This window comes from Plasmodium gallinaceum (genome assembly GCF_900005855.1).
Source record: "Plasmodium gallinaceum strain 8A genome assembly, contig: PGAL8A_v1_21, whole genome shotgun sequence".
NCBI lineage: Eukaryota > Apicomplexa > Aconoidasida > Haemosporida > Plasmodiidae > Plasmodium > Plasmodium gallinaceum.
The window spans coordinates 648,699-675,006 of record NW_021628323.1 but is presented as its reverse complement, the minus strand read 5'-3'; the positions used below and the strand labels follow the sequence as shown (position 1 = coordinate 675,006).

The following is a 26,308-nucleotide window of genomic DNA, read 5'->3' as shown; positions in this document are numbered from 1 at the left end:
ATGGAATAGCACAAATAAATTACACAATTATAAACAAATATATCTCAATATATTATTAAAATAATTTTTTTTTAAAGAAAATTTAAAATGACAACAATTAATAAGATAAATTAATAATTTTAAATACTTAAAAATCAAATATGTTATTAATATAACGATCTATATTTTAATTATTTTGTAATACTGAATTAATTAAGTTATGAATAGAAGGATTAAATAAAATTTTTTTTAAACAAAGCCCTTGTGAAGGGGCACATAATTTTACTTTAAGTGGTTTCGATAAATATAAAGCATCTTTTACGTCTTCAATTTTTAGGAGTCCAACACCAATTTGAATAAGAGTGCCTATTATTATTCTAATCATGTGATATAAAAACCTATCTCCTTGAATAACAAATTGATATAAATTATTCTTTAATTCATATACATCTAAAAAATGAATATTACAAAATGTATTAATTTTTCGTAACTTTTCTGTTCCTTTTAATGTTCCTCTGAAACATTCAAAATTATGATAACCTATAAACAATTTAGAACATTCTTTAATTTTTTCTAAATTACATGATATTACAGGTCTAATTTCTTTTTTGTTATTTATTATACTTATACTATGGGTTATATCATAACTATTTTTTAAACTATTCCCCATTATATTATCTTTATTTGATTCTTTCACAATATTATTCTCATTTATAATATTATTGTTATATGTTCCTTCTGATAATGAATCTAAACTACCTTCAATTTCTTCGTTTTCTTTTATATTTTTTATTGAATCATAATTGCTCTTCTCAATAGAATTAATTATTTCCTCATCTTCATTTGAATCATTAAATTTTTCATCAAAAAGAAAATTTAAATTCTCTTCGTGATATTTTTTAAAACATAAATTATTTTCTTTATTATCGTAGTTAATTTTCTTAGTATAATCATTTAAGCTAGTATCTTCAATTTTCTTTTTTTCTTTTTTTAACAAAAATGAAAATCTTGGATCATCATAAAGTTGCCATGCATAATTTCTCTCAAAAGGCTGACTAGGTATTCTAATATCAACATTATAAGTATATATTTTTCCTATATTATGATATCTAACGTTAAAATTATCAAATGGTGAATTTAAAACACCTAAAATTTTGATATCTTTATTTAATAAACTATTTAATGATCTTTTTATTTGATTCAAGTTTCCATTGCAAGGAGGTTTTCTCTCATATGATATATATTGACAAACATATTCTTTTGCATGTACCCCTTTATCTGTTCTACTTACCCCTATAAAATCAAAAGGTTTTAAATTTTGAGAACTATCTAAATTTTCCATATTTCCATACCCATGTATCTTTAATATGCAATTTAATATTGTATTTTGCACTGTAGTATATTTATTTTCGTTTTTTTCATTGTGAATCTTTTTATTTTTATAATTTTTTGTTGCATTTAAATATACTTCACTACTGTTTTCCAAACCCGTCCAACCATTATAATATGTGCCATCATAATCAATAATTAATATTAAATTTGTTAATTTTTCACGATTTATTATAACCTTTTCTTTTAATTCATTTAACTCACTATTGTTTACCATATTTTTTTTAATCACTCTTATTTTATCTAACTTTGATCTTAAAAAATTTATTCTATCTAATTTTAAATGTCTATTTTTCACTATTTGTTTTTTAGTTTTTTTATATATTCTTTTTGTATATATTGTGAATTTTATAAAGAAGCTCATATAAAATAAAAAAAATATATTCATATTCAATTTTAATGTAATTTTTATTATTACACTTTAAATAAAGGAAAAATATATAAATATATATATATATATATATATATATATAAATATATATATATATATATATACATATATACATATATATATATTTGAGTTAACAATAATAACAAAGAATTCAAATATATATATATTTATACCAATTGATAATGGTACGTATATATAAAGAAAAATTGGAACAAAAATATATGCACAACATACAAGAACATCTCATAATTTTAAAAATTTTTTCTTAATTGTCTTACGTTATATAATTATTTTCTCTCAATTTAAGAATTAAATAATAAAATTAAGATAATTCTGAACTTTTCCTCATTACAATTCCTATATTTCAAATACATATAGAACATACATTTTTTTATATTTTGTAAAATTTATATAAGGATATAAAGAAAAAAGTAATTTTTCACAAACATAATATTTTTTATATTCTTTTATAATTAAAAATTTTTTTTAAAATTATAAAGTTTCGTATTAATATCCAATCATCACGAGTTTATTTAAAATATTAAAATAGATAAGGAATTTCTATTTTTTAAAATCTAAATGTTAAAAATTTTTATAATCCTTTATAAATATATAATCTCATAAAATCATTATTATAAATTGAAATATTACCGAAAGAATAAAATAAAATAAGTAAATAATAAAAAATTAAGTAATGATGGTTTTTTTAAAATTCTCATTATAGAGAAATAAAAAATTATTTAAGAAAAAAATGATTTAGTTTTATTTTCTACATTGTAAAATTTTTTGTATTTTGATATAAAATTACTAGGATAAATTTGGCAACTAAAAAATGTTCTAATTTTAAAAAAATATTATATATTATGTAACATAGGGAAATAATAAAAGAATAAAAAAAAAAAAAAGAAAAAAGTATTACTTTATAAAATCTATACAATATAATTACTTAAAAATGAAAAAAAAAAAAAAAAAGATAAACTATTATTAATTAATATAAATATTAATTTTTTTAATAAATCTTATATTAAAAAAAAATGTAATAAAGAATGCAAAGTGATTAAAGAGGTTTTATGAAATATATAAATTATTATTTAAAGATTTATATTATCTTACCTTTTAAAAAAAAAATTAGTTTTTATAACTTTTAATGATATTATTTCATTAAATTAATTGTACAATTAAAATAAATAAAAAAATATTTTTTTTTTTTATTAACAAATATACAAATTCAAATTTACATGTATATTATACTTACGTATCTTTATTTTTTTCACTTCATATATTATATTTTTATAAAATTTATAGTTTTTTTTTTTTTTTTTTTTTCATATGAGCATAAAAAAAAAATAAAAAAAAAAAATTCCTGTTATTTTTTTTTTATTTTATGAAGAGAAATATGAAATTTAAAAATATAAAGGAAAAAAAAAAGTATGGATAGAATCAAGAAAATTATATAAATTAAAATATTGAATGAAAATTTTGTTAAAATTTTTTTTTACATAGAAATTATTTAAAAAAATAAAATAAAAATAAAAAAAAAATATTATAAATTTAAAAATCAAATTGTATATATAAATTATATATATATATAAATTTAGAAAGAAAAAAAGTAGTTTTAAATAATTGATTAAAATGGCAACAAAAAAAGTTAAAACACCTCAACCAGAAACAGCTGTAGTTTCAGGACCTCAAGCAAAAGAAGGAGAATTAGTTTTTGGAGTAGCTCATATTTTTGCATCCTTTAATGATACATTTATACACGTAACTGATTTAAGTGGAAGAGAAACATTAGTCAGAATTACAGGTTAAAATATTTTTTTAGTTTTTAAGTGAAAATTAACGAGAAATATATATATTGTGCAGTTTATTTTTAATAGTTAAAATTTTGCTTTTCAGAAAATAATTTATATATTTATATGTATATATATATATATATATAAAGGAATCTATATAGAATAAACTTCATAATTAAGTTCTATTTCAATTTTTTGTATATTTATAGAAAACTTCTATATAGAATATGAAGTATTGTGAATTATATAATACATAAAATATAAAATTTAAAAAAAAAAAAATGAAATATAAAATAATATATAATATGAAAAAATATTAATATTAAAAAAATACATAAGGAAATATCTTAAGAAAATTGAAAACAAAAAATATAACATTTATATATACATATTTATTTGTACCTATATATTTTACATTTGTTTTACCCTTTTAAAATTATTCACATATTAATATTTGTTTCTCAATTTTTAACAATAATATCATTTTCTAATCATTTTTTATTTTTATATAGGGGGTATGAAAGTTAAAGCAGATAGAGATGAATCAAGTCCATATGCTGCTATGATGGCTGCACAAGATGTAGCTGCACGATTAAAGGAATTAGGAGTTACAGCTATTCATATTAAATTGAGAGCATCTGGTGGTACAAAATCAAAAACACCTGGTCCAGGAGCACAATCAGCTTTAAGGTAAAAATATATTTTATATATATATATATATATGATCGTATTCTTATAATTTTGAATTTTTGTTATTCTCATTTTTTATTTTTTTTTTTTTTTTTCATACGCAGAGCATTAGCTCGTTCTGGATTAAAAATAGGAAGAATTGAAGATGTCACACCAATCCCAACAGACTCAACAAGAAAGAAGTCAGGAAGAAGAGGAAGACGTTTGTAAAATGTATTTATATATCTTTATATAAGGAAAAACAAAATAATTTTTTTATATTCCTATTTATTTTAGTTCATATATATATATATATATAGATATATTTGTTTTCACAAATTAAATATTATTACAAATTTATAAAGTATTACTGATAATAAAGGTGAACATTTTTATTTAGTTATGAATTACAATTTTTATATTTCCCAAAAAAAATAAATTTAATACTAAAAATTTGAAATTTTATTAACAAATTTTTTTTTTTTTTTTTTTTTTTTTTTTTTTTTTTTCTTTTTATATATAAACTGTTGTAACTATCTATTTATTTCCATTTTAAAAAATTTAAAAAAAAATATAATATTTTAAACAAACTTTATTTTTTTATCTAACCTAGATACTTAGTGTATGTTGTCTTTTTCCTTCCATTTATAAATGTATATGCAAAAAAACAAACAGAAAAAAAAAATATTTTAAATTTCATATTAGTACAAAAAACAAAAAACAAAAATATTAATGGTATACTTATAATTGAAGTAGCATTTAAATAATATTCCTTAAAAAAATAAAATCATGCAACATATTTGAATATTTTAATATAATTAGTTTTGATAAAATAAAAGAGGGATTATACTTCTTTTTAATTAAGCAAACGATTTTTTTTTTAATCAATTAAATAATAGTATGGTATTTAATATTTGCAAACATTATATAAAAATATAATTGTGTATTATTATGATAAAACAATATAACAAATCAATAATATTTCATAAAATTAAAAAATAAATTATTATTCATGAAAAAAAATAATATTGAAAACATATATAAAATAGCATTATTTTAAATATTTTAGACGGTAATGTAATTAGAATAAAAAATGATATTTCTATACTATTGCTATATAATAATTTAATTACAAAAAAATTTTAATTTTATAAAAATTTTTATTTTTACGAAATGAAGACATAAAATAATAAACTTTTTTTTGAAATGTAAAAATCAGAATAAGCATTATAAGTGAGTAACAAAAACTTTTGTATCTATCTCAGATGGAACAGGAAAAATGTTTATGTGATTTTGTTTATAATTTTTTTTCATTTCTTTTTTTTCTAAATATCTAATAAAATATTTTTCAAAATAGTATGTGCATATAAAATTGATTATTAAAATAAGTGATATATAAAATCTGAAATAAATAGGAAAACTAACCAAATTTAAATATTTTTTCAAAAAATGCACTAAGGGACCTAATAAAAAAGTATCTGATGAAAAAATTGTAATAAAGATGTTAATTAAAATTAATATCAAAATCCAAGACATATAAACTGCATTTGTTATGACACCTATATAAAAAAAAAAAAAATAAATAAAATATAAGATGTAGATAAAAATATTCTTTTACAATAATATATTTTGTTATTATTTTAAAAAAAGCGTATATAACTTATAAAAATATATGTGTCTAAGGTAGCACATGCATCCAAAAAAATTAGAAAAGTTTATGAGGTAAAAATTAAAAAAATGTAAATGGTTATAAAATCTTACTTTTCCTCCATTCCGTTTTTATATTTAAAGATATGCAAATAAATAAAATCTGGAAAGATGATATAATGAATATTAAAGTATTTTTTGAACAAATAAGTTTTTTGTTTGCTGCATCTCCAAGAGGAAATAAATTGGTATCATTTTTATAAAAAGGTTGATAAAATAATAAAAACAAACTAATAAATATAAAAAACAGTTGAATAATAATTTGTCCATATATACTAAAGAGAACAGGAAAACAAAATAGCTTCCCTAAAGGCAAATTACTAGATAATTTTTCGCTAGCCGAAGTCCAACTCATAAAAATGGAAAGAGGTAATATGGTAAATATATCAGTAAAAATAAATTGGTTGTCTGTTAAATTATTAGAGAAAGCATATAAAATAAGAACAACTGAGCATTGCATAACTGAATATAAAGAAATAAATTTAAATAGTTGGAATGAATTAACCAAAGCTGCTCTTCCTTCAACTAAAATGTTAATTACACTATTTAAATAAAAATTATCAGATGTAAAAGGAGCACATATAGAAGACTCGTTATGACTCAATGAAATTCCAATGTCGGCACAATTTAAAGCACCACAATCATTTGATCCATCTCCACACATTCCAACAAAAGGCATATGTGGTAAATTTTTTAAACTTAAAATTAGTTGTGTTTTGTATTCTGGTTTCATTCGAGCATAAACAGTACATACTCGTAAGATATATTCATATATTGACAATTTTATATTTTTAATATGTGAATACCTATAACATGTATCTTTTTTGCATTCATGATATAATGACTGTTTTAAGAAACATAAGTAATTATTCATTAGAAGATTATTTTTATTTATATGCATATTTTTCTTATTAATTACTTTATTTTTTTTTTTTTTCGTTAAATATGTATATTTAAAATACGAACTATTTTTGAAGTTAGTTTTACTTTTATAAAAGTTTGATTTTAAATATATATTATTTTTCATATTTTCATTGTTCTCTATAAATTTTTGATCTTCATCCAATAAGTATGCATCATTTTCTTTTTTACTATTCTCATTTTTATTAGATTTTAAAATACTATTAAATTCTTTATGAGGAATTTTTTCTTCAAGGAATCTTGGACTTAATGAAAATTTCTGTGAATTATTATAATTGCACAAATAATCTTCCTTTAATTTTTTATATTTCCTATTTGAACAAAAATATAAATCTTTAAAATTAGTCCTGTTCTGAAATTTTCTGTTCTCTTTTCTTTTTATTATTCCCATTTTGCTATTAATGTTAAATAATTTATTTTTAAAAAATGTAAATTTTTCTTTTTTTTTTTCTTTATCTTTCTTTCTGCAGGTTTTACTGTAAATGTCTATCGTGAAATGACTTTCAGGAATACTATCTAAATTATATGACTTATAATTTGCTTTATTAAAAGATGAGATTTCTAATAAATTATTACGTTTTAACTCCCCAAGTTTTTTAATTTTTTTTTTTTTTCTCATGTTAACAAAGTAATCAATGAAACGAAAAACTAATCTGAAAAAAGAATTTTCCTTAGGTTGCAAAAAATAATTTACCTTATAAATATTTTTTTCTTTTATAATACAGAGTGAAAGAAGAGGTTTGGGATAGGATAATACCTTTTTTGTTAAAACCTCAAATCGGTTTATTTTTCTCTTTTTTAAACTTTTTATATTGTTTAAAGAATTCACTCTTAAACTCTTGCTCAAAACTTCCTTTTGGTCTGAATCCTCTTTAATTAATAAAGCATCCATTATTTTTCTTTTTTGTGTAATTTTAATATAGTTTTTTATATTAAGGAAATTATTTTTCTTTTTATTTTTTAAAATTTCTAAATTGTCATGCTTATTTTCTTCCTTATTTTTAATATGATTTAAACATACTAAGCTGTTTTCGTCATCATTGTTTGTATTCGATAAATAAATTAAATTTGTTTCCTTCGAACATTGTTCGTATATTAAGGTATTTTTATTTTTCTTTTTAATATAACTTTTGTTATTTTCTATTAGTCTTTTTTTTAAAATACCCTTGCTTAAATTTTCAAATAACTTACTTTGAATCTTGTAAAATAATTTATTATAACAAAAATTTTTATTATGTATTTTTTCTATATATTTTGGAATAATTTTGGAATTATAATATAGCTTATTTTTTTTTTTCTTTGAATTATTTTTCATTATGTTATATGTTATCTTTTCACACTCATCATAAAATGGCAAATCTAAACATTCAAATTCTTTTTTTAAAAATATAAAAGCTTCCCCAGATAAAACAATACCTATGCTTCTAGGATCTCTATGAATTAATATTTCACATAAATCATCAAAAACCAACTTTGAATTATGTGAATGTCTTTCTATTTTTTTTTTTCCTTGCTTTTTTAAATTCTTATTTTTATTACTATAATAGCATTTATTATTGTTTTTCATAATACCTTCATCGCATATATACATATCTTTATTTTTATATAATTCATTAGGATTTTCATTAAATTCAAAAGCTATATAGTCTGTATGGTTTTCTCTTTCATTTCCCAAAACATCTTTTTTATTATTACTATTATTATTATCAATACCTTTATCATTAATTATTTTTTTTTTATTCTCTAAGTTTATATTTTCATTTTTAAAAATGTTATCATTTTTATCAACATACCAAACTATTTTTTTTTTTTTTTTAACAGTTCTAACATCCCCTATAATTATAGATTCAATATTTTCATTTATTATCCCACACTGTTTTGCAACAGAAATAGAAGTTAAAATATTATCCCCTGTAGACATAATGCAATGACATCCAGAACTTTTTAAATTATTTATAATATCATATGCGCTATTTTTCAATTTATTTGCGAATATTAGAAACCCTAAAAATGATAAATTTTTTTCTAAACTATTTCTTGTAATATTTAAAATATTATGATTATATGAATCCAACTCTTTGTAAGACAAGCTTATTATTCTCATACCTAATTTTGCATATTTTTGTAATATATCATCATAATCATCTGGAATTTTATTTTTTAAACATAATTCTTTAATTTTTTCTGGACTCCCTTTACAAAATAAATAATGCTTTTCATTTTCAACATTTTTCACAATCACACTCATTCTTTGAAGATTACTATTAAACTCAAATTTCTTTAAAATATAATAAATAGGTTTATTATAATAGTTTTCTTCATGTGAAGAAAAAAAATTGCTATTTAAATTTTTTGATTCTTTTATGACAACATTGTCTTCACCTATCTCAATATTACAATTAGTAGATTGAAACATTAAAATTTCCAAAACGTCTCCTATCAACTCATTATTTATTTTTGTTAAAGAGTGACAACATGCCAAAGCATCAAGAAATGTTGAATAGTTCATTTTCATAATTTTATTAAAGTTGTCTTTTTTATTCAAATTATAACCATAAAAACTATTGTTGCAGTTATTATAACTATTTAAATTGTTGTAATTTTCATCATTATAGCAATTATTAAAGTTGTAATGATTATTACAATTTTCATAATTATTTAAATAATTGTTATTTGCGGCATTACAGTCACCAAAAATAATTTTTTTATTGTTGATTTCTTCATCAAAATTATGATATTCACATTGATCAATATTATAATTAGACCCTAATAAGCTAAGTTCCCTACTGTCATTAGTATTTATATATTTTTTGATAGTTGATAATATATAATTATCATGTTTTTCAAAGGAACCTTTTTTAAGTAAGTGAACGTTTTCTAGATTATTTTCCTTTTGTTTATCCATGTAATTGTATTCATTTATATCCGAAAAACTTCCATAGTTATTTATAGGAATAAAATCACATAATTCCCCATTTTTAATTGGTATAACACCTAAAAAATCCAACCTATTTTCAGTTAATGTTCCTGTTTTATCAAAAACCATAGTATTTATTTGTCCAGCTAAATTAATTCGGGATGGAGATATACAAGAAATAGAAAATTTTTTTTTTAAACGACTTATTGCTATAGTTATACCGACTGTTAAAGTAGTAGGTAAAGCAGGAGGTACAGCATCTGTTATTAAATCTAAACATCTTATTATAGTATGACTAGAAAAAACGTTATTGATAATAGTCAAAAATAATACTATGAATCCGCTAACCAGTGCATATATAGCCAATATAGCTAAAAATTTATATGAATCTTGGATTAAATTTAAACGAGCTTTTTTTGAATGTAATATATTATTAATTAATTTACCCTTTGTAGTAATAAAACCAGTTTTTATAACTAATCCTAACACTTTATTTTTTTTTTTTGTTACGTTTGAACTGTTTACTGATAAAACGGTTGTACCTGCATATAAGGTATGCTTACTTATTTTTTCTTCGTATTTTCTTTCCAATTCTTTTTTTTTTTTTTTTTTTCTTTCATAACATGTTGAAGAAGAATCTGATATAGAAGATAAAAAATTGTCTAAATCATTAATCATACAAGTACTTCTTTTCATATTTTCCTTTTCATTATTATATTTATTAATTATTTGTTCTGATTTTTGATTATAAATAATATAGTTATTATTTATATTTGTATTTCTCTGATTTGTTATATTTTTATTATTTCGATTTTTTACTTTATAATAATCCTTTTTACTTAATATATTATTAACATTTGAATTTTTTATTTCTTCTTTTTTCTTTTCTAATTTTATTATATCACTAATATGTTTTTCTACTATATCTAATTTTTCTTTCTTATTTTTTTCTTGCTTAAAAAAATTTATATCATCATATTCATCAAGAAATGGCAAATTACTTTTGTTAACAGGAACAGATTCTCCAGTTAACATATGTTCTGACATTGTAGCGTTTCCAATTAATAAAATAGTATCACAAGGTATTTTCATATTGTTTTCTATTTCATATATATCTCCTGGAACCAAATCAGAAGAATCCAACAAACTGATTGAATTATATCTGTGCACTTTCACTAAACATTTATAGTCTATCAAGTTTTTCAACTTTTTTTGATTTGCACGTGTTGAATGTAATTCTATTATTGTTGATATGCTAGTAATAAATAATATGGTTAAAGCATATTCATAGTAATTATCAATACTCCAAATGATCATAGCAAATATTTGAAATATAAAAAAGGGATGAATTATTTCTTTAAATAATAATACAAAAAGCGTATCTAACTTAATGTTAAAATTACATTCTCCATATAATAATTTTCTATCTCTTATTAACTTATGACTACTTAAACCATCACACATTAAATGAATAAACTCTAAAGGATATGTTATATAAAAATATAATTCTACAAAACATTTTTTTCTTCTAATATATACGTAGCGAACTCCTAAAAATTCAAATATATGAGTATTATATTTATATTCTTCCATTTCTGATTCTTCTTCACAACTTTTTATTTTTTCATAATTATCCTCTATATCAGAATAATATTTTTCTATATTATTTTTCTTATTTTTCAATTCTGAATTTTTGTAAGTATTCAATAAATTTTTAGAATATAAACTTTTAATGCTAGTAAAACCTTCTTTAGGAATATTATTATGGTCATTCAAAACAATATTTATGTCATTATATAATTGTACATTTTTTATTTTCTCTATATATTTTCCACCTTCTTTTGTTACAATTAACACTTTTTCACATTCATTCAATGAACATTTTGAATGTAATAACTTAAAATAAAAAATTGGGAACCATGAAAAAATTAATGGTAACAAGCCAAAAGATAAAAAACAAAAAATATAATGAATAGTTTTAATTATACTTTTTAACTTATAGCATTCTACATAATCAATTTTATATTCATACAAATTTTCATCTTCTGTTAATATAGTTTTATAAAGAACTTTATATTTCTTTTTTTCATCATTGTAATCAAACAAATTATACATCTTCAAATGTATACTCCTTTTTTCATTTAGAACAATAATTACATAAAGCTAAGTGTAGTGAACTTAAATTTTCTTTCTCTTCTTAATAAAAAGTCTCAAAAACATTTATATGTTTATATTTATTAATTTTTTTTTCTTAATAGAAGGTTATTAATAAATTATTTTTTAAAATATAATTTGTATTTTTACTATAAAAACAAAATCTTTAAATTAAGAAATATATTTTTTAAAAAGATAAAAATTTTGTTTAAATATTTTTTTTATGAAAGAAATTTCACTTTTGCTTTATTATTCTAACTAGTCTCTTAATAAATTTACAAAAGGAAAATTTTATATAGTTTTATATTTAAAGTAATAAGTCATTAAGGCTTTTTTTTTTTTTTTTTTTTTTTTTTTTTTTTTTTTTTTTCTTTTTCTTGTTTTCATTAAATTACTATATATATTTAATAGTATCATAGTTTAAATCTTTTATTTATTATCTAACATTCTCCAGAACCCCATGTTTATATTTAAATTTCGTTGTTTTTTACAAACATTATTTTTTTAAAAAAATGGACAGTAAAAGATTTCCTAAAAATGTTTAGATATCATAAAAATTAAGTATTTTCAAGAAAAAAAAAAAATTGACAAAATAATGATAAGTATTTCTAAACTCTTGTATCTAATCTTTATATATAAAAATGTAAATGAATATATATCACCCTTATTAGATTTAAAAAAAAAAAAAAATTTTATTATTAAAAAAAATTCAATTTCATTAAGGTAAAAATCAATTTAGTATAAACAAAAACCTAGAAATATAAAAAAATGTTATAAAAATTATCAAATAATTTAATATATAAAACAAAAAATAATATATAAAAACTTAATATAAAAAATTAAATAAATACATTATGCTTAAAAAGTAGTAAATTGTTATAACAAAAAACAAAAAAAAAATGACGCACAGAAGAATATAACATATAGAGGTGTAAAACTACACATGAAATTTGATAAACAAAATAAATATATAATTTACAAAGAAAAATTTTTATATAAACTTCTTATAAAATAAATATATATAAAAATAAAATTTAAATTAAACACTTGTTTTAAAAATTTTTAAGAAAATAAAAATATAATCAATAATTTAAATCATTATAAGAAGAAATAAAATTAAAAAAAATGTGTATGTGAAATTATATAAATATAAATAATAATATCGTTAATTATTTTTAAATTAGAAACTTAAGGAGAAAAGAAATTAATTCAAAATAAATATACTCAATAATATTTAAAGGAATGACTTATGTGCAATTAATTTAATCTATAAAAAAATTGAAGAATTATAGTATTTTTTTATAATCTTGATGTTCTAAAAATGTAATAATTTAAATGTAATAAATAAGTAAAATAATTATTCTTTATAAATTACTAATTACATAAAATTTAATAATTCTTAACCACATATATAAATACATATTTAATTTTTGCTATTTAATTATTTAGATGCATTTCTTTATATATTTTATGTAAATTAAAATTTATTTATAATACTTATTTTAAAAAAAAATGTGTAATTTAAAAAATAAGGAATTTTCTATTTTTTTTTTTTTTTTTTTTTTTTTTATCATAAATTTTACATATTTAATATTATATTAAATTGTATAGGAATTTTAAAACTTAAGATTTAAAATGAAAAATTTTTTAACAAAGAATCCAAGAAAAAAAAAATTAAAAAAAAAAAAAAGGGAAAAGAAATAACAAAATTAACAAAAGTATTCAAAATATTCAAAATTATATAAAAAAATAATAGACATAAAAGGCATATAAATATATGAAGTTTAATGAGATATATTTAGTTACATAAAATTGTGATAAACAAAAGTTTGTAATTTAAAGATTTTTTTCTTTTATCCTAAAAAGGAATTTATATTTGTATTGAGTGTTGTTTGAAATATTCGTATAAAAATGTTTTTTTTTTATCATAATTTAATTGAAGCCATTCTCCTGCATTAATAGGAATAATCTAAAAAAAAAAAAAATAAAATAAAATAAAATAAATGAATATAAATATAATTTTTTTTTTTTTTTTCATCAGTACACGAAATTCATAACTTTTTATAATACCTTCCATCCATGAGCATATAAAATTCTTATTTGTAGTGAGACAAAACCCGTGTTTAAAAAATCCCAGGATGATTTTTTTAAAGTTCTCATTAAATGTTCTTTGCTAAAAACACATATTCCTATTTGCATTTGTTGATTTAAAACAATATCTATTATATATGGAGAGTTATGATATGGCTCGAAATGAAGATTATATGAAATATTAAAATTTTTTAAAATGTAAACTAATTCATCTAATATTTTATTTCTTATTTTCATTGCATCTTTTTCCTTTTTATATATATTAAAATCATTTCTTAAAATTTTACATTTTTCATGCATACAATATTTATACATAATATCTAAACATTTTAAATCAATTAATGACCTAGGTATTTCTTTAAAACATGAATCAGCAATTTGATGTAATCTTTTAAAAGCTTGTGAATCATGTGGATCTCTATTTAAAAAAGTCATATTTAAAATTTTATCAAAATTTTCTTGTGTTTTATGATAATTTGCCACAATAAACGACCAAGTTATATTAACAAAACAATTTTTATATATAGCATTATTAACATCAAAAGATTCTTTATTTAATAAATCAATTATTAATTTATATGATTCATCAAAAAGTGGTTTATAAATTATATTAACATATGCACATGACCATAAAAATGTAGATATGTCAATAATTTTCTTTTTAATTACATCCCATTCTTTAAATAATTTTTCAATTAATATTTTATATATTTTTTCGTCATATATATTCATTTTAACAATTGATGATAAAAGTTTTAGTAATTGAAAAACACTTAACCTACTTAATACATAAGTGTCTTCTATAAATTTAAACATATTTACCATATAATTCATATGAAACCAAGATATTTTTGATAAACTTATAAGTGGATATATCCAAAGAGATATATTTTTAGCATGTATTAGTTCATTAGATTTTTCACACAGAATATCTAAAAGATTATTATATAATATAATTCTTTTGTTATATGAACAAAAACAAACAATTGAATAAACGACATCTTCTACATCTAAATATTTAATATATTCTATATTTTCGTTAATTAATTCATATATATTATTTACTACATTTTTCACTTCATTATCATTTTTTTTGTTATATTCAAAATATTTTAAGCAATGGATTATTTTTATTATTTCACTTTTTTTATCATCATCGCAAATCGTATCTTCTAACTTAAAGTCATCCTTTAACTGATTTTTACTTGTATTATTTAATATTTCTTTTCTTTTTTCAGTATAATATTCTTTTTTCTCTTTTTCTTCTTTATTATTTTCATTAACATCATGTTCTTCCTTCACTTTTCCATTTTTCTGGTTAATTTTCCTAGCTTTTTTGCTTTTTATTATTTCTTCATTCATGTTTTCATATGCCTCTTCCACATTAATGTTATCATCAACATTCTTTACTTCACTGGAATAATCGCAAATTTCCTCTCTTTTTTTCTCCTTATTTATTAAATTTCCTTTCATACTTGATTTTCTTATATCATTTCTTATATTTTGTATATTCAAGGTAATTTGCTTAGCAGCTAGTGAAATTAAATTAATATATTTTTCATCATGCTTAAAATTATTGGATATTTTTAATATCAAATGATAAAAAGTTAAATCAAATTTATCGATGTTTTTTATTATTATATTTAAGGATAAGTCATAAAAATTGGAATATTCTTTACAAAAACGATGAAAAGAATAATATAATGATTTTATTTGATTTAAATTAAACATATTTAATTTTTCCATACATATAATAACAATTTTATCTAAATAATGTTTAGTTCTCAAACTATGCTTAAAGCATTGATTTGCAAATTCGGTTAATTGATCGCAATTCATATACTTAACTTTGACAATCAAATAATCATAAAATTCAACAAAATATAATGAGAAATTATTCATTATTGTTATATAATGAATACAAAGCTTTATTTTTTCTTCATTATCAAGAGAATTATTCTTTTCTTTATTTAAAAGTTTTATTATATCATAAGATATATCTCTAATTTTATTTTTCATATTTAATTCATTTAATAAGCTCAAAATACATATTAAATTATCGTGAGATGCATTTTCAAAATTTTCATATAAGATCTTGAACAATTTGTTTATATATTCCTCTTCTATTTCATGTATTATATCATTATTTTTTTTTAAAATATCTAAAATATATAAAAATAGGCTAATGCTTTTCTCTTTTTTATTAATTAAATTTTTAATATATTCCACATTTATCATTTCATCCGATTTATCGCTAGAAAAATTCTTTTTTATATCATCTCCATAAATTTTTGAATTCATATTACTTACACATAAATTTTTACTTGAATCTTTTAAATTTTCTTCGAAATTAATTCTGTTATCATAATATGTTTCATCTAATCCATTTTCACTTTGAATAAAATTTTCGTTATTTTTACTCTCTTGTGTAAATTCTACATTTTCATCAAAATATTTATGATCATGATTGATATTATCATTTTTTATATAATTTTCTTTAAAAAATTTCTCATTATGAACATTTAGGTTTCTATTGAATGTTTTACAATTATCATTAGCCAATGTTTCTATATTGAATGTACTTTTATTAAGGTTGCATTTAGTTTTTTTCAAAAAATCTTTATATTCTATTTCTTCTTTTTCTCTCCATTTGTCATCTACATTTATGTCAAAAGTTATGTTTGAAGGTATATTTTCATCATATTCTACATCTTCATAATTTTCATTGCATAAATATTCCGTTCTCAATTCTATATTATTTTGTACATTTTTTTTATTACTATAAAAATTACATTTTTTAAGATATATATTAAATGAAAAAATATTTGAATTAATACCTCTAATTACAAATCTTTTCATTTTATAAATAAATTATTAAAGATGAATCGAATATATTTCATAAGAATAAAAGTATATCATAGGATATTTTATTGAAAAACTCCTTAATTTTCGTTATTTGCAATATAATTTAAAAACATATGTATTCCATTTTCAATAATTTTGAGAAATAATAATAATTTATACTAATTTTAATTATTTCAAAAAATTAAGAGAAATTCCTTTTTTTTTTTTTTTTTTTTTATACTTTTGATAATAATGTAATTAATAATATATATATATATATATTTTTTTTTTTTTTTAATAATGTTTAATGTAAATGATTTGTTAAGCCCTTTTTTAAATACCTACGTATTTTTCTTTTTCTCATTTTTTTTTTTTTTTTATAACTGATGAATAATATGTGAAATTTTTAATATACACAATAGTAATTATTCCTTAACCTTTATATAATAATAAAAAATTTAAATTCCTCCATCTACAATTAAAAACTTTTAACTTTACACTTATGAATTAATTTTTTAACACATTTATCTTTATTTTATTCAAGCATATACTTAAAAAATATTTTATTCATTTTTTTTTTTTTTTTTTTTTCTTATATTTATTTATGTATTTCTTTAATTTGTCAATTTTATTAATACATTTTTTATAAAACATAATCATATACAAAAAGTTTTTTTTTCCTTTTCTCTTAAATAATAAGGAAAAACATATTTACTAATTTTAACTTACATTATGTTTTTTTTTTTTTTTTTTTTACCTTTTAATTTCATACGATAAAATTTTAAAATAAATATAAAACATATTTTTACCTTAAATGGATAATAAAAAGAAAAAAGATGGAAAAATGATTAAAAATTATTAGTTCATTAAATTTATGAAGAAAAATAAAATAATATAGAATACATAAAGAGTAAAATGTATAATAATAAAATAAAAAATAAATATTTTTTTTTTTTTCAAATGAAACTTAGAATACCTAAAATTTAATGAAGTGCATTTTGGTTTATTAAAAAAAAAAACAAAATATATCTTTTGAATAAAAGCAAAATTATATTTTTACTTTTATTTATTTTTTATTTAGAAATAAAAATAAATATAAAATATAATTTTTATATTTAGAATCGTACTAATATTATGATATAATGATAATACAGTGAACATATTAAAGAAAATAAAATAAAGAGTTCTGTAAATTTTGAAGAATAATAGCATATAAAAAAAAAAAAAAAAAAAAAAACCCATGCAATTTAGCAAAATAAAAATATATTACTAAACATTTGTTCTAAGTATTTTGTGATTATTTTCCGTTATATATTATAAAAAGGAAAATAAATTTAAAGAACAAAAAATAGGAAAAAGGTAAAATAATTAACAAAGTTTATTTTTAAAATTATATATTAAAATAGTTATTCAAAAAAGAAATATCAACTTAAAAATATTAAGCAACTACTATAATAAAGTAATAAAAGGAATAAAATAATTAAATTTAGAAATATTTAAATTTTCTCCTTTATTAATAATATTATAAATTATATTTACATATATAAAATTATTTATAAGTATTTATTTATAAATTTGAACCTATAACTTTATTACATAATTATATTTTCATATATAATTGTTTTTTAATCGAATAATTTAATTTTTTAATAATTAAAGAATGAATTATATAATATAATAAATTATCCAAATTTATATTTTAAGCTATTTTAAAAAAATAATTTATATATTTATAAATTCACCAATTTTTATTAAAAGTAAGCTATAATAAAATAAGACTATATATAATAATTATATATATATATATATATATATGTAATGTTCATATTTAAAAATAAGATGTATAAATTAATGAAATAGAAATAAGCATGAAAAAAAAAAAGATAGGAATATGTATTTATCAATTATTTAGCAAATTAAAATTCTATAAACATATATGGATTAAAATAAAAGATGTTGTAAAATGTATATTAAAACCATTTATTTTAAAAAAAAAGTTTAATTTTAGAACATACAGAAAAAGACGCATTTGCCCTTCTATGACATTAGTTTTAGATTTAGATGAAACGTTAATTTATTGTACTAAAAAAAAAATATATAATTATCAAAAGGAAGTTGATGTTTTAATTAATGGAAAATATTTATCTTTATATGTTTGTAAACGGCCTTATATAGATTTATTCTTTTCAAGTCTATATCCATTATATGAAATAATAATATTCACAACTTCAATTAAATCATATGCTGATACGGTATTAAATATAATTGATATTGATCATTATATAGATAAAAAATTTTATAGAGAAGATTGTTACGAAATGAATCAAAATTATTATATAAAAAATTTGGTAAATATAAAGAAGGAGATTTCTAAGATTATATTAATTGATGATTCAAATGCGTCTGGCTTAAAATATCCAGAAAATTTTTTTCCCATTAAAAAGTGGCAAGGAGATTTAAATGATACAGAATTACTAGACATTATTCCTTTCTTTTTAAATTTGAGAAAAGTTAAAGATATAAGATCTATATGCTCTTTTAGATTAAAATCACAAAAAGAAGTATCCAAATTATTAAGTACATCTTCTGTTAATGAAATTAATTATTTGCCTGATGATAATTCAAAACCTTTATATAGAGAATCATTAGCCTTTCAAGCTATCAATTATTTAAAGATTTTTATGCATAGATTTAGATATGCTAGTTCAAAAGAACAATGGAATGAATTAGGAAAAAAAATTAACAATAAATTAAAATCTTATCCATTTTCACTTTCAAAACTTAAAGGGTCAAGTGATGACGAACAAAAAAAAAAATATAGAAAAAATGTTCAAAGAAAATTCCAATAAATAAAAAAGAAGTATAATAAATGCCACTATATCTATATATATATATATGTATATTAATTGATAAATTATACAAGTATAATCAAGATTAATTTAAGGATTCATATTGAATATATTATATAAAAATAATTTTAGAACCTATCTTTTTCTATTTTTTAAAATGCTTAAATTATTATTTGTATAACTTGATAATTTGTTTTTTTGTGTTTTTTTTTTTTTTTTTTTCTTCCTCTCAAGCATCAAAAATAGAATATAAAAAAAAGTGTGTATTTTTTTTTAAAAATTATTAATATTTTTTATTATTATGTAAAAATGTTATTGTCATTCATGAATATATACTTTCTTTTCTCCTAATAATATAGTTAAGAAAATGAGGAAATTTTTTTTATATTTAACAATGAGGATAAATTAATTTTTTTAAAAAATATATGTGTATTTGTAAAAAAAACTGTCACATTTATACATATTTTTTTTAAATTTAAAATAGTATAAAAAAAAAATACTATAATATGATGAAAAGTATTTAGAATTTTTATAAATAATATTTTGAAGCATCATTTTTATTCGTAAATTTTTGTTACAATGTAAAAATCTAATTAAAAACTTGGTTTTTATAAAATGCAGCACGGTAAATTTTATAATATATGAAAAATTTAATAAAGTTGAGTTTTTCATTGTAGCTTCAAATTTTTATGACATTAAACAGTTGAAATTAAAAATGTAATACTTTAAAAAAAAAAAATTTTATTTCATGTTAAAATTACAATCGTTAAGATAATGAAATAAAATGAATAAATATTATAACAATCTTCTTTACTCTTATGATAAATATTATATATTATGTTTTATAAATAATTATTTAACTTTTAAAGATTCTGTAAAAAAAAAATTAAATGATATAATATTTTAAACAAATGTTTAATTTACTAAAATTAAATATTTAAAGATAGAAGTATTTTTAATTGAAATTTTTTTTTTATAATTTCAAAAATATTTTTTTACATTTATTGTAAACGAATTTTTTTTTAATTTTTTTTCACATATTTTAGTAATATCTATACATTAAATAAGAATTACAAATATTTAAATAATTTTATTATTTTTCAAAAAAAAGCTAATGTTTTTAAGTAATATGAAAATGCATATACAAAAAATTATTGAAGAAAAATTAAGCCATGTATTAAAACCTACATTTCTAGAACTGATTGATAAGTCTTGTGGTTGCGGCACATCATTTGATGCAGTAATTGTTTCCAATAATTTTGCGAATAAAAAATTATTAGACAGACATAGAATTGTAAATGATATTATAAAAGAAGAATTACAAAACATCCATGCATTTTCTATGAAATGTCATACTCCTATGGAATATGATAAAATAAAAAACACATCTATATAAGCAAATTTTATATATTTAGTATAAAAGAGTTCTTTATCGGCAAAAAGAGAAGAAAAAATGAGCATTTTTTGAAGAGAATATTTAATTTTATATGATTAAATTTTTTTTTATATATTATGACACTTTTATGTTTATTTAAAAAAATATATAATTAACTTTGAAATAATATATATAAACTTATGTTACATCAATCTTGTTATTTTTTAAATATTACAATTTATTTTTTTTTTTCAGAACTATAACTATTATATTACACTTCATTTTATTGTATTTATATTATAAATAAATTATTTTATTACTGAAAATTTAAATAATTAAATTACATATGTTTTTTCTTCAGTAAAAGTATTATAAATATTAAAAACTTTTTTCATTTATTTCAACCAGTTACTATTTAATTTTGGTGTATTTAATAGATAGTATAAACAAAAACATTAATTTTTCCTTTTTTTAGTAACTTTATATTTATTTATAAATATATTAGAAATAATATCTTAATTATAAATTATGAAATTTTTTCTATTCTTTTTAATTTTTGATCCTTACTTCAAAAATTAGGAAAAACCAATTAAATTTGAATTTTAAAGTATATAATCTCCATAAGTAATATTTAGTTACATTTATATAGGAAACATATTAAAATAATAATAAAAAAAAATATGAGATCTTTTTAAAAACAAACCATTATTATACAATGTTATGCCATCCTACTATTATTTTAAGAAATTTATAAAAAATAAGTACATATAGATAGTATAAAATATATAAACATTTTTTTCTCTCTATTTCTCTACATATATATATTTTTTTTTTTAAATAATAATAGAAGTTTATATATAATATCTCTAAACTTTTAATTTTATATGTTTTAGTAAAACTCGTATTTTCACAAAATTTTAATAAGCATTTAATTTATATATCTGTCTAATATATAAAATAATTTTCTTTATATATATATTTATGTTTATATTTGTTTCATTATTTTTTTAAAATATTAGAGTAATTTTTTAGATATATTTTAAAAAATTAGTGTTACTCAAATAATTGTACTCATTTTTTCCCCTAATGCAATTTTTTTTTAAATTACATAGTTTAACATACACTAATATAAAAAAAAAAATATATTTAAATAGATTTTTTAGCTATATTTTTATATATCACTACACACTTTTTTATTATACTATTGTCTATACATGAAAACAAAGATAGAAAAAAATATATTGAATATTTTTAATAATATTTTTTATTTTTGATTGACACGCTTATTTTTTTTGGAATTAATAATAATCATTGGCACCAATATGCACAAGGTAAATTAAAAGGAAAATTCCAATATATATACACATTTTTATAATTAATTCCATTGGTAAACATGCCTTAGTACTAGAAATATAAATATTATTTTACGTGCAAAATTTTACATTATAAATTATTTTTTTTTTTTTTTTAATTATATTTATGCATACATAACTTATATGGAACTAAAGTGAGTTGAAATTTTTATGGAATTTTACATTTTAATACATATTGTTATTCTTTTTATATAAATTTTATCAAATTATAAATACAGAAATTATGTATATATATATATATACATTTTTATATGCTTCTTTTTTTTTTCTTTCTTTATTTTTTATTATATTTAAGCACTATTTATACTATTTTTATTAATTAATCTGTGAATTTTTTTTTCACCCACATTAATGTCGTGTTTTTTTTTAAATATTTCAATGTGATTGAGGTTAAGTCAAAGATTTAATAGAAACATTTGATATTTCATGATATTTTTCACTCTTATAATTTCACATTTTTTATTCTATTTTTCTACTTATTATTTTATTAAATATCATATTTTTTAATACAAAAATTCAATATTTCACTTGTTTATTATATGTGTGTATTTGCTAATATAATTTAGCTATTATTTTATTTGTTTCTTTTTATGTTCTATAAAAAAAAAAATTATTTCCCATTTCATTGCGCCCCTCAAAATATCCTAATTAAAGCAGCTAAAAAACGTGCAACACGAAAATTACACACAATTTAAAAAAAAAAAAAAAAAACATACATATATTTGAAATTGTAGATTGAAAAATTATGAACATAAAAAAAAAAAAACACACAAATACTCACAATTCTTAAAATTTAACCTACCAAAAAAAAATTATTATTATGAACAAAAAATATGCAAATCAGAAAATAATAATAGTAATTTAAAATTATATAATTCTATGCTCTTAGGTATATAAATAAAAATTAATATCAAAAATGTGTGCTTATTTATTTGTATAATAATATATATAAATTTTAGTGCAAAAAAAAAAAAAAAAAATAACAAGAAATAAAAAAAAAATATATTCATATACACATATATATGTATGTATGTTAATATATATATATGTTTGTAAAATATATATATATATGTATATTATTTTTTTTTTTTTATTATTTTATATTTTTATATTTTTTTATTTATATTATTAATTTATTTATTCATTTTTAAATATTAACATATATATAGTATTTATTAAATAATTTATATATATTTACACACAATAATGAATTAAAAAAATGATTAAATAGCTAAAATTTAATTAAAAATTATCATGCTTTTTGCTGGAAATAAAAAAAAAACATAATTCATTTTTTATTTGTTGTATGAATAATATATCTTTATTAAAAAAAAAAATACTATTATAAAAAAAAAATAAAATAAATAAATGAATTAATATTTCGAAAAATATATTTAATAATATATCAATTGAATTTTTTTTTTTTTTTATAGACTTTAACAATTATTTTAATCGAAATATAATAATAATAATAAAAAATATATATATATATATATATATATATATATATAATATATATTATAATAAATTAAATAAATAATAAAATGGCAAAGTTAAGTTTACCAGAATGGAGCGACGTCGAGCGATATTTTAAAGACCCTGAGTTAATAACAGCAGAAATATTATTTGTAGCTTTAACGTTATGTAACGTTTTTGTTATGTATCGTCTATTTTTAGATGTTATACCTTTTCCTATTTTTGTTACTTGGTGGCAATTGGCACAAGGTTTACTAGTTGCCTATGTATGTGGGGAATTGGGTAGAGAATTTCCTAAACTTGCTTATTTTCCAAAAGTGGAAATTAATGAAAATATGCTTAAAGTTCTATTTATTCCGTCAATTTTTTATTGTTTGATGCTTGTATTATCAAATTATTTATTATATAAAACTCCATGTATAGCATCATACCCAGTACTTGTTAGCTTTACTGTTGTCTTTCATCATCTCACTCGTTTTGTTGGATGCGGAGAAGAATATATGCCATTAAGATGGCAATCCATTTTTTTTTTATTAGTAGCATTTATAATAGGCTGTTTTGATTCCAAGATTATGGGAAAAGGAGTTATTTTATGGGCTTTATTATATGCTCTATCGTCAGCCATTTTTAGAGCTGGTTTTATGCAAAAAATTATGCATTTAGTTGATGGCAGAGGAAACACTCTACATAATAATCAGCATCTTTTAGGTGTACTTATATTACCTATATTAATTATATTATCAGGTGAATGGACAGTGTTTCAATATATGCCATATGATTTCACTTCATTACATACATGGCAAATGTGGGGATGCTTAATAACAGTTGGAACAATGCCCTTTATAAAAAATGTTATATCAAATAGGTTGGTTAGAAGAACAGGTCAAGGACCATGGAGATTTTTGGAAATTTTATCAATTATACTTGTATTTCTTATAGGTATGACTTTTAATGCACCAACATATAAGGGATACATAGCAATTTTATGTGTAATTATTGGAAGATCTATTGGTGCATTTGATGTCTTATTAAATGCATCAGATTATATGCTTGCAGAAGACGAAAGAAGAAGAAAAAATCCACGATCTAACTATGCAAAAAATAGGCAAAGCACTCAAGCATCTAAACCATTTTTGTCCTCAGCTGACAATGAAGAAGACGAAGAAAGTTCTTATAGCTCTAATGATAGTAAAAGCTATCAGGGATCACAAGATTACGATGATAAAGAAAGTGTAAATAGTAGTTCACAACAATATAGTGTTAATAAAGGAACAAGCAGAATGGGTAGTTCATCAAATCAAACAAGTAATGCAGGAATTTCTGGAGATGAAAGCAGAATGGGAAGTAAAGCAAGTGCTAGCAGAACGAGTGGAAGAGGATCAGGTTTTCAAAGCAAATCTAAATTATCTAGAAATTATTCATCAAAGGAACGAGAAATGCTTGATTCTCAAGCTTAATATTGTGTTTTACACTTTGAGTTTTTTTTTTTTTTATTATAATTATTATTATTTTATTTTTTTTTGTAAATTTTTCAATTTATAAGAAGAAAAAAAATGCATATATATATATATATATATATACGTATATTTATATAGTTATAAAAGAAATATTACTTTAAAAAATGTTACAGCAGTTTCAAATCACAATTTTTTTTTTTAAAATTCATAATTCTTTAAAAAAAAAAAAAGAAAAGGTATATAATATTGTTAATTTTAGATTTTGTAAATAGTATTTAATAGATAATCATAGTAGGGAATAAGTACATATTTAGTTTTTCAAAACAAATACCTGAAGAATGGAAAATTTCAATACTTTTAATCAAAATATAAAAAAATAATATAAAATGAAAAGAGAGTATTATAATTTAAGCACCCCCAAAAAATAAAAAATAAATAAATATATATATATATTTGAACAATATGAAAAATAAATTAATCTAAATATATTAATATATAGTATATGATGTCGTAAGATATATAGCGTGTTTAAATTTTCATTAATTTTTTTTTCTCCTTCATTGATTGAAATATATAAATATATATATATATATATATAAAAACATGAATTTTTATGAATTATCTTATTTATTTAGTCATTTTTTTATTTTTTATTGTTATAATTATCACAATTATTATTAGTAACATTATTATTTTTTATTTTTTTTATTAATGTCAAATTGTTTTCAACATTTATTATCATACATCTAAGTTTCTATATCATAATATTATATATATAAGTTTTTAAGAGAAAAGATATATTTTAACTATTGTAATAAGTAAAAGGAGATAAATGAAAATGTAGAGGATAAATTTTAAGATTTTACAAAATTTTTCTATGTCTGTCAATTAAATAAACATATGTTTATAATTTTACATTGATT

General features: G+C 18.5%; 7 protein-coding genes across 7 annotated transcripts; 4 read left to right on the top strand and 3 right to left on the bottom strand.

Moving 5' to 3' along the window:
• Positions 1 to 166: 166 nt before the first annotated feature.
• PGAL8A_00037800 (tRNA pseudouridine synthase, putative) lies at positions 167 to 1,732 on the bottom strand (the record flags this gene model as incomplete). The annotated part of the gene is made up of 1 exon (XM_028674381.1): positions 167 to 1,732. One exon carries the CDS (start codon positions 1,730 to 1,732, stop codon positions 167 to 169), a length of 1,566 nt encoding a protein of 521 aa, XP_028530740.1.
• Positions 1,733 to 3,391: 1,659 nt separating this feature from the next.
• PGAL8A_00037700 (40S ribosomal protein S11, putative) lies at positions 3,392 to 4,452 on the top strand (the record flags this gene model as incomplete). Its single annotated transcript, XM_028674380.1, has 3 exons — positions 3,392 to 3,563; positions 4,065 to 4,242; positions 4,347 to 4,452. The coding sequence occupies 3 exons, from the start codon at positions 3,392 to 3,394 to the stop codon at positions 4,450 to 4,452; spliced, it is 456 nt and encodes a 151-aa protein (XP_028530739.1).
• Positions 4,453 to 5,448: 996 nt separating this feature from the next.
• Positions 5,449 to 11,881, bottom strand: ATPase1 (cation-transporting ATPase 1, putative; the record flags this gene model as incomplete). Its single annotated transcript, XM_028674379.1, has 2 exons — positions 5,449 to 5,780; positions 5,983 to 11,881. The coding sequence occupies 2 exons, from the start codon at positions 11,879 to 11,881 to the stop codon at positions 5,449 to 5,451; spliced, it is 6,231 nt and encodes a 2,076-aa protein (XP_028530738.1).
• A 1,909-nt stretch (positions 11,882 to 13,790) lies between these two features.
• PGAL8A_00037500 (RAP protein, putative) lies at positions 13,791 to 16,870 on the bottom strand (the record flags this gene model as incomplete). Its single annotated transcript, XM_028674378.1, has 2 exons — positions 13,791 to 13,889; positions 13,991 to 16,870. 2 exons carry the CDS (start codon positions 16,868 to 16,870, stop codon positions 13,791 to 13,793), a joined length of 2,979 nt encoding a protein of 992 aa, XP_028530737.1.
• Positions 16,871 to 18,723: 1,853 nt separating this feature from the next.
• Positions 18,724 to 19,704, top strand: NIF2 (NLI interacting factor-like phosphatase, putative; the record flags this gene model as incomplete). Its single annotated transcript, XM_028674377.1, has 1 exon — positions 18,724 to 19,704. One exon carries the CDS (start codon positions 18,724 to 18,726, stop codon positions 19,702 to 19,704), a length of 981 nt encoding a protein of 326 aa, XP_028530736.1.
• Positions 19,705 to 20,833: 1,129 nt separating this feature from the next.
• PGAL8A_00037300 (BolA-like protein, putative) lies at positions 20,834 to 21,100 on the top strand (the record flags this gene model as incomplete). Its single annotated transcript, XM_028674375.1, has 1 exon — positions 20,834 to 21,100. The coding sequence occupies one exon, from the start codon at positions 20,834 to 20,836 to the stop codon at positions 21,098 to 21,100; it is 267 nt and encodes an 88-aa protein (XP_028530735.1).
• Positions 21,101 to 23,996: 2,896 nt separating this feature from the next.
• On the top strand, positions 23,997 to 25,385 carry GAP40 (glideosome-associated protein 40, putative; the record flags this gene model as incomplete). Its single annotated transcript, XM_028674374.1, has 1 exon — positions 23,997 to 25,385. One exon carries the CDS (start codon positions 23,997 to 23,999, stop codon positions 25,383 to 25,385), a length of 1,389 nt encoding a protein of 462 aa, XP_028530734.1.
• Between the last annotated feature and the right edge of the window lie 923 nt (positions 25,386 to 26,308).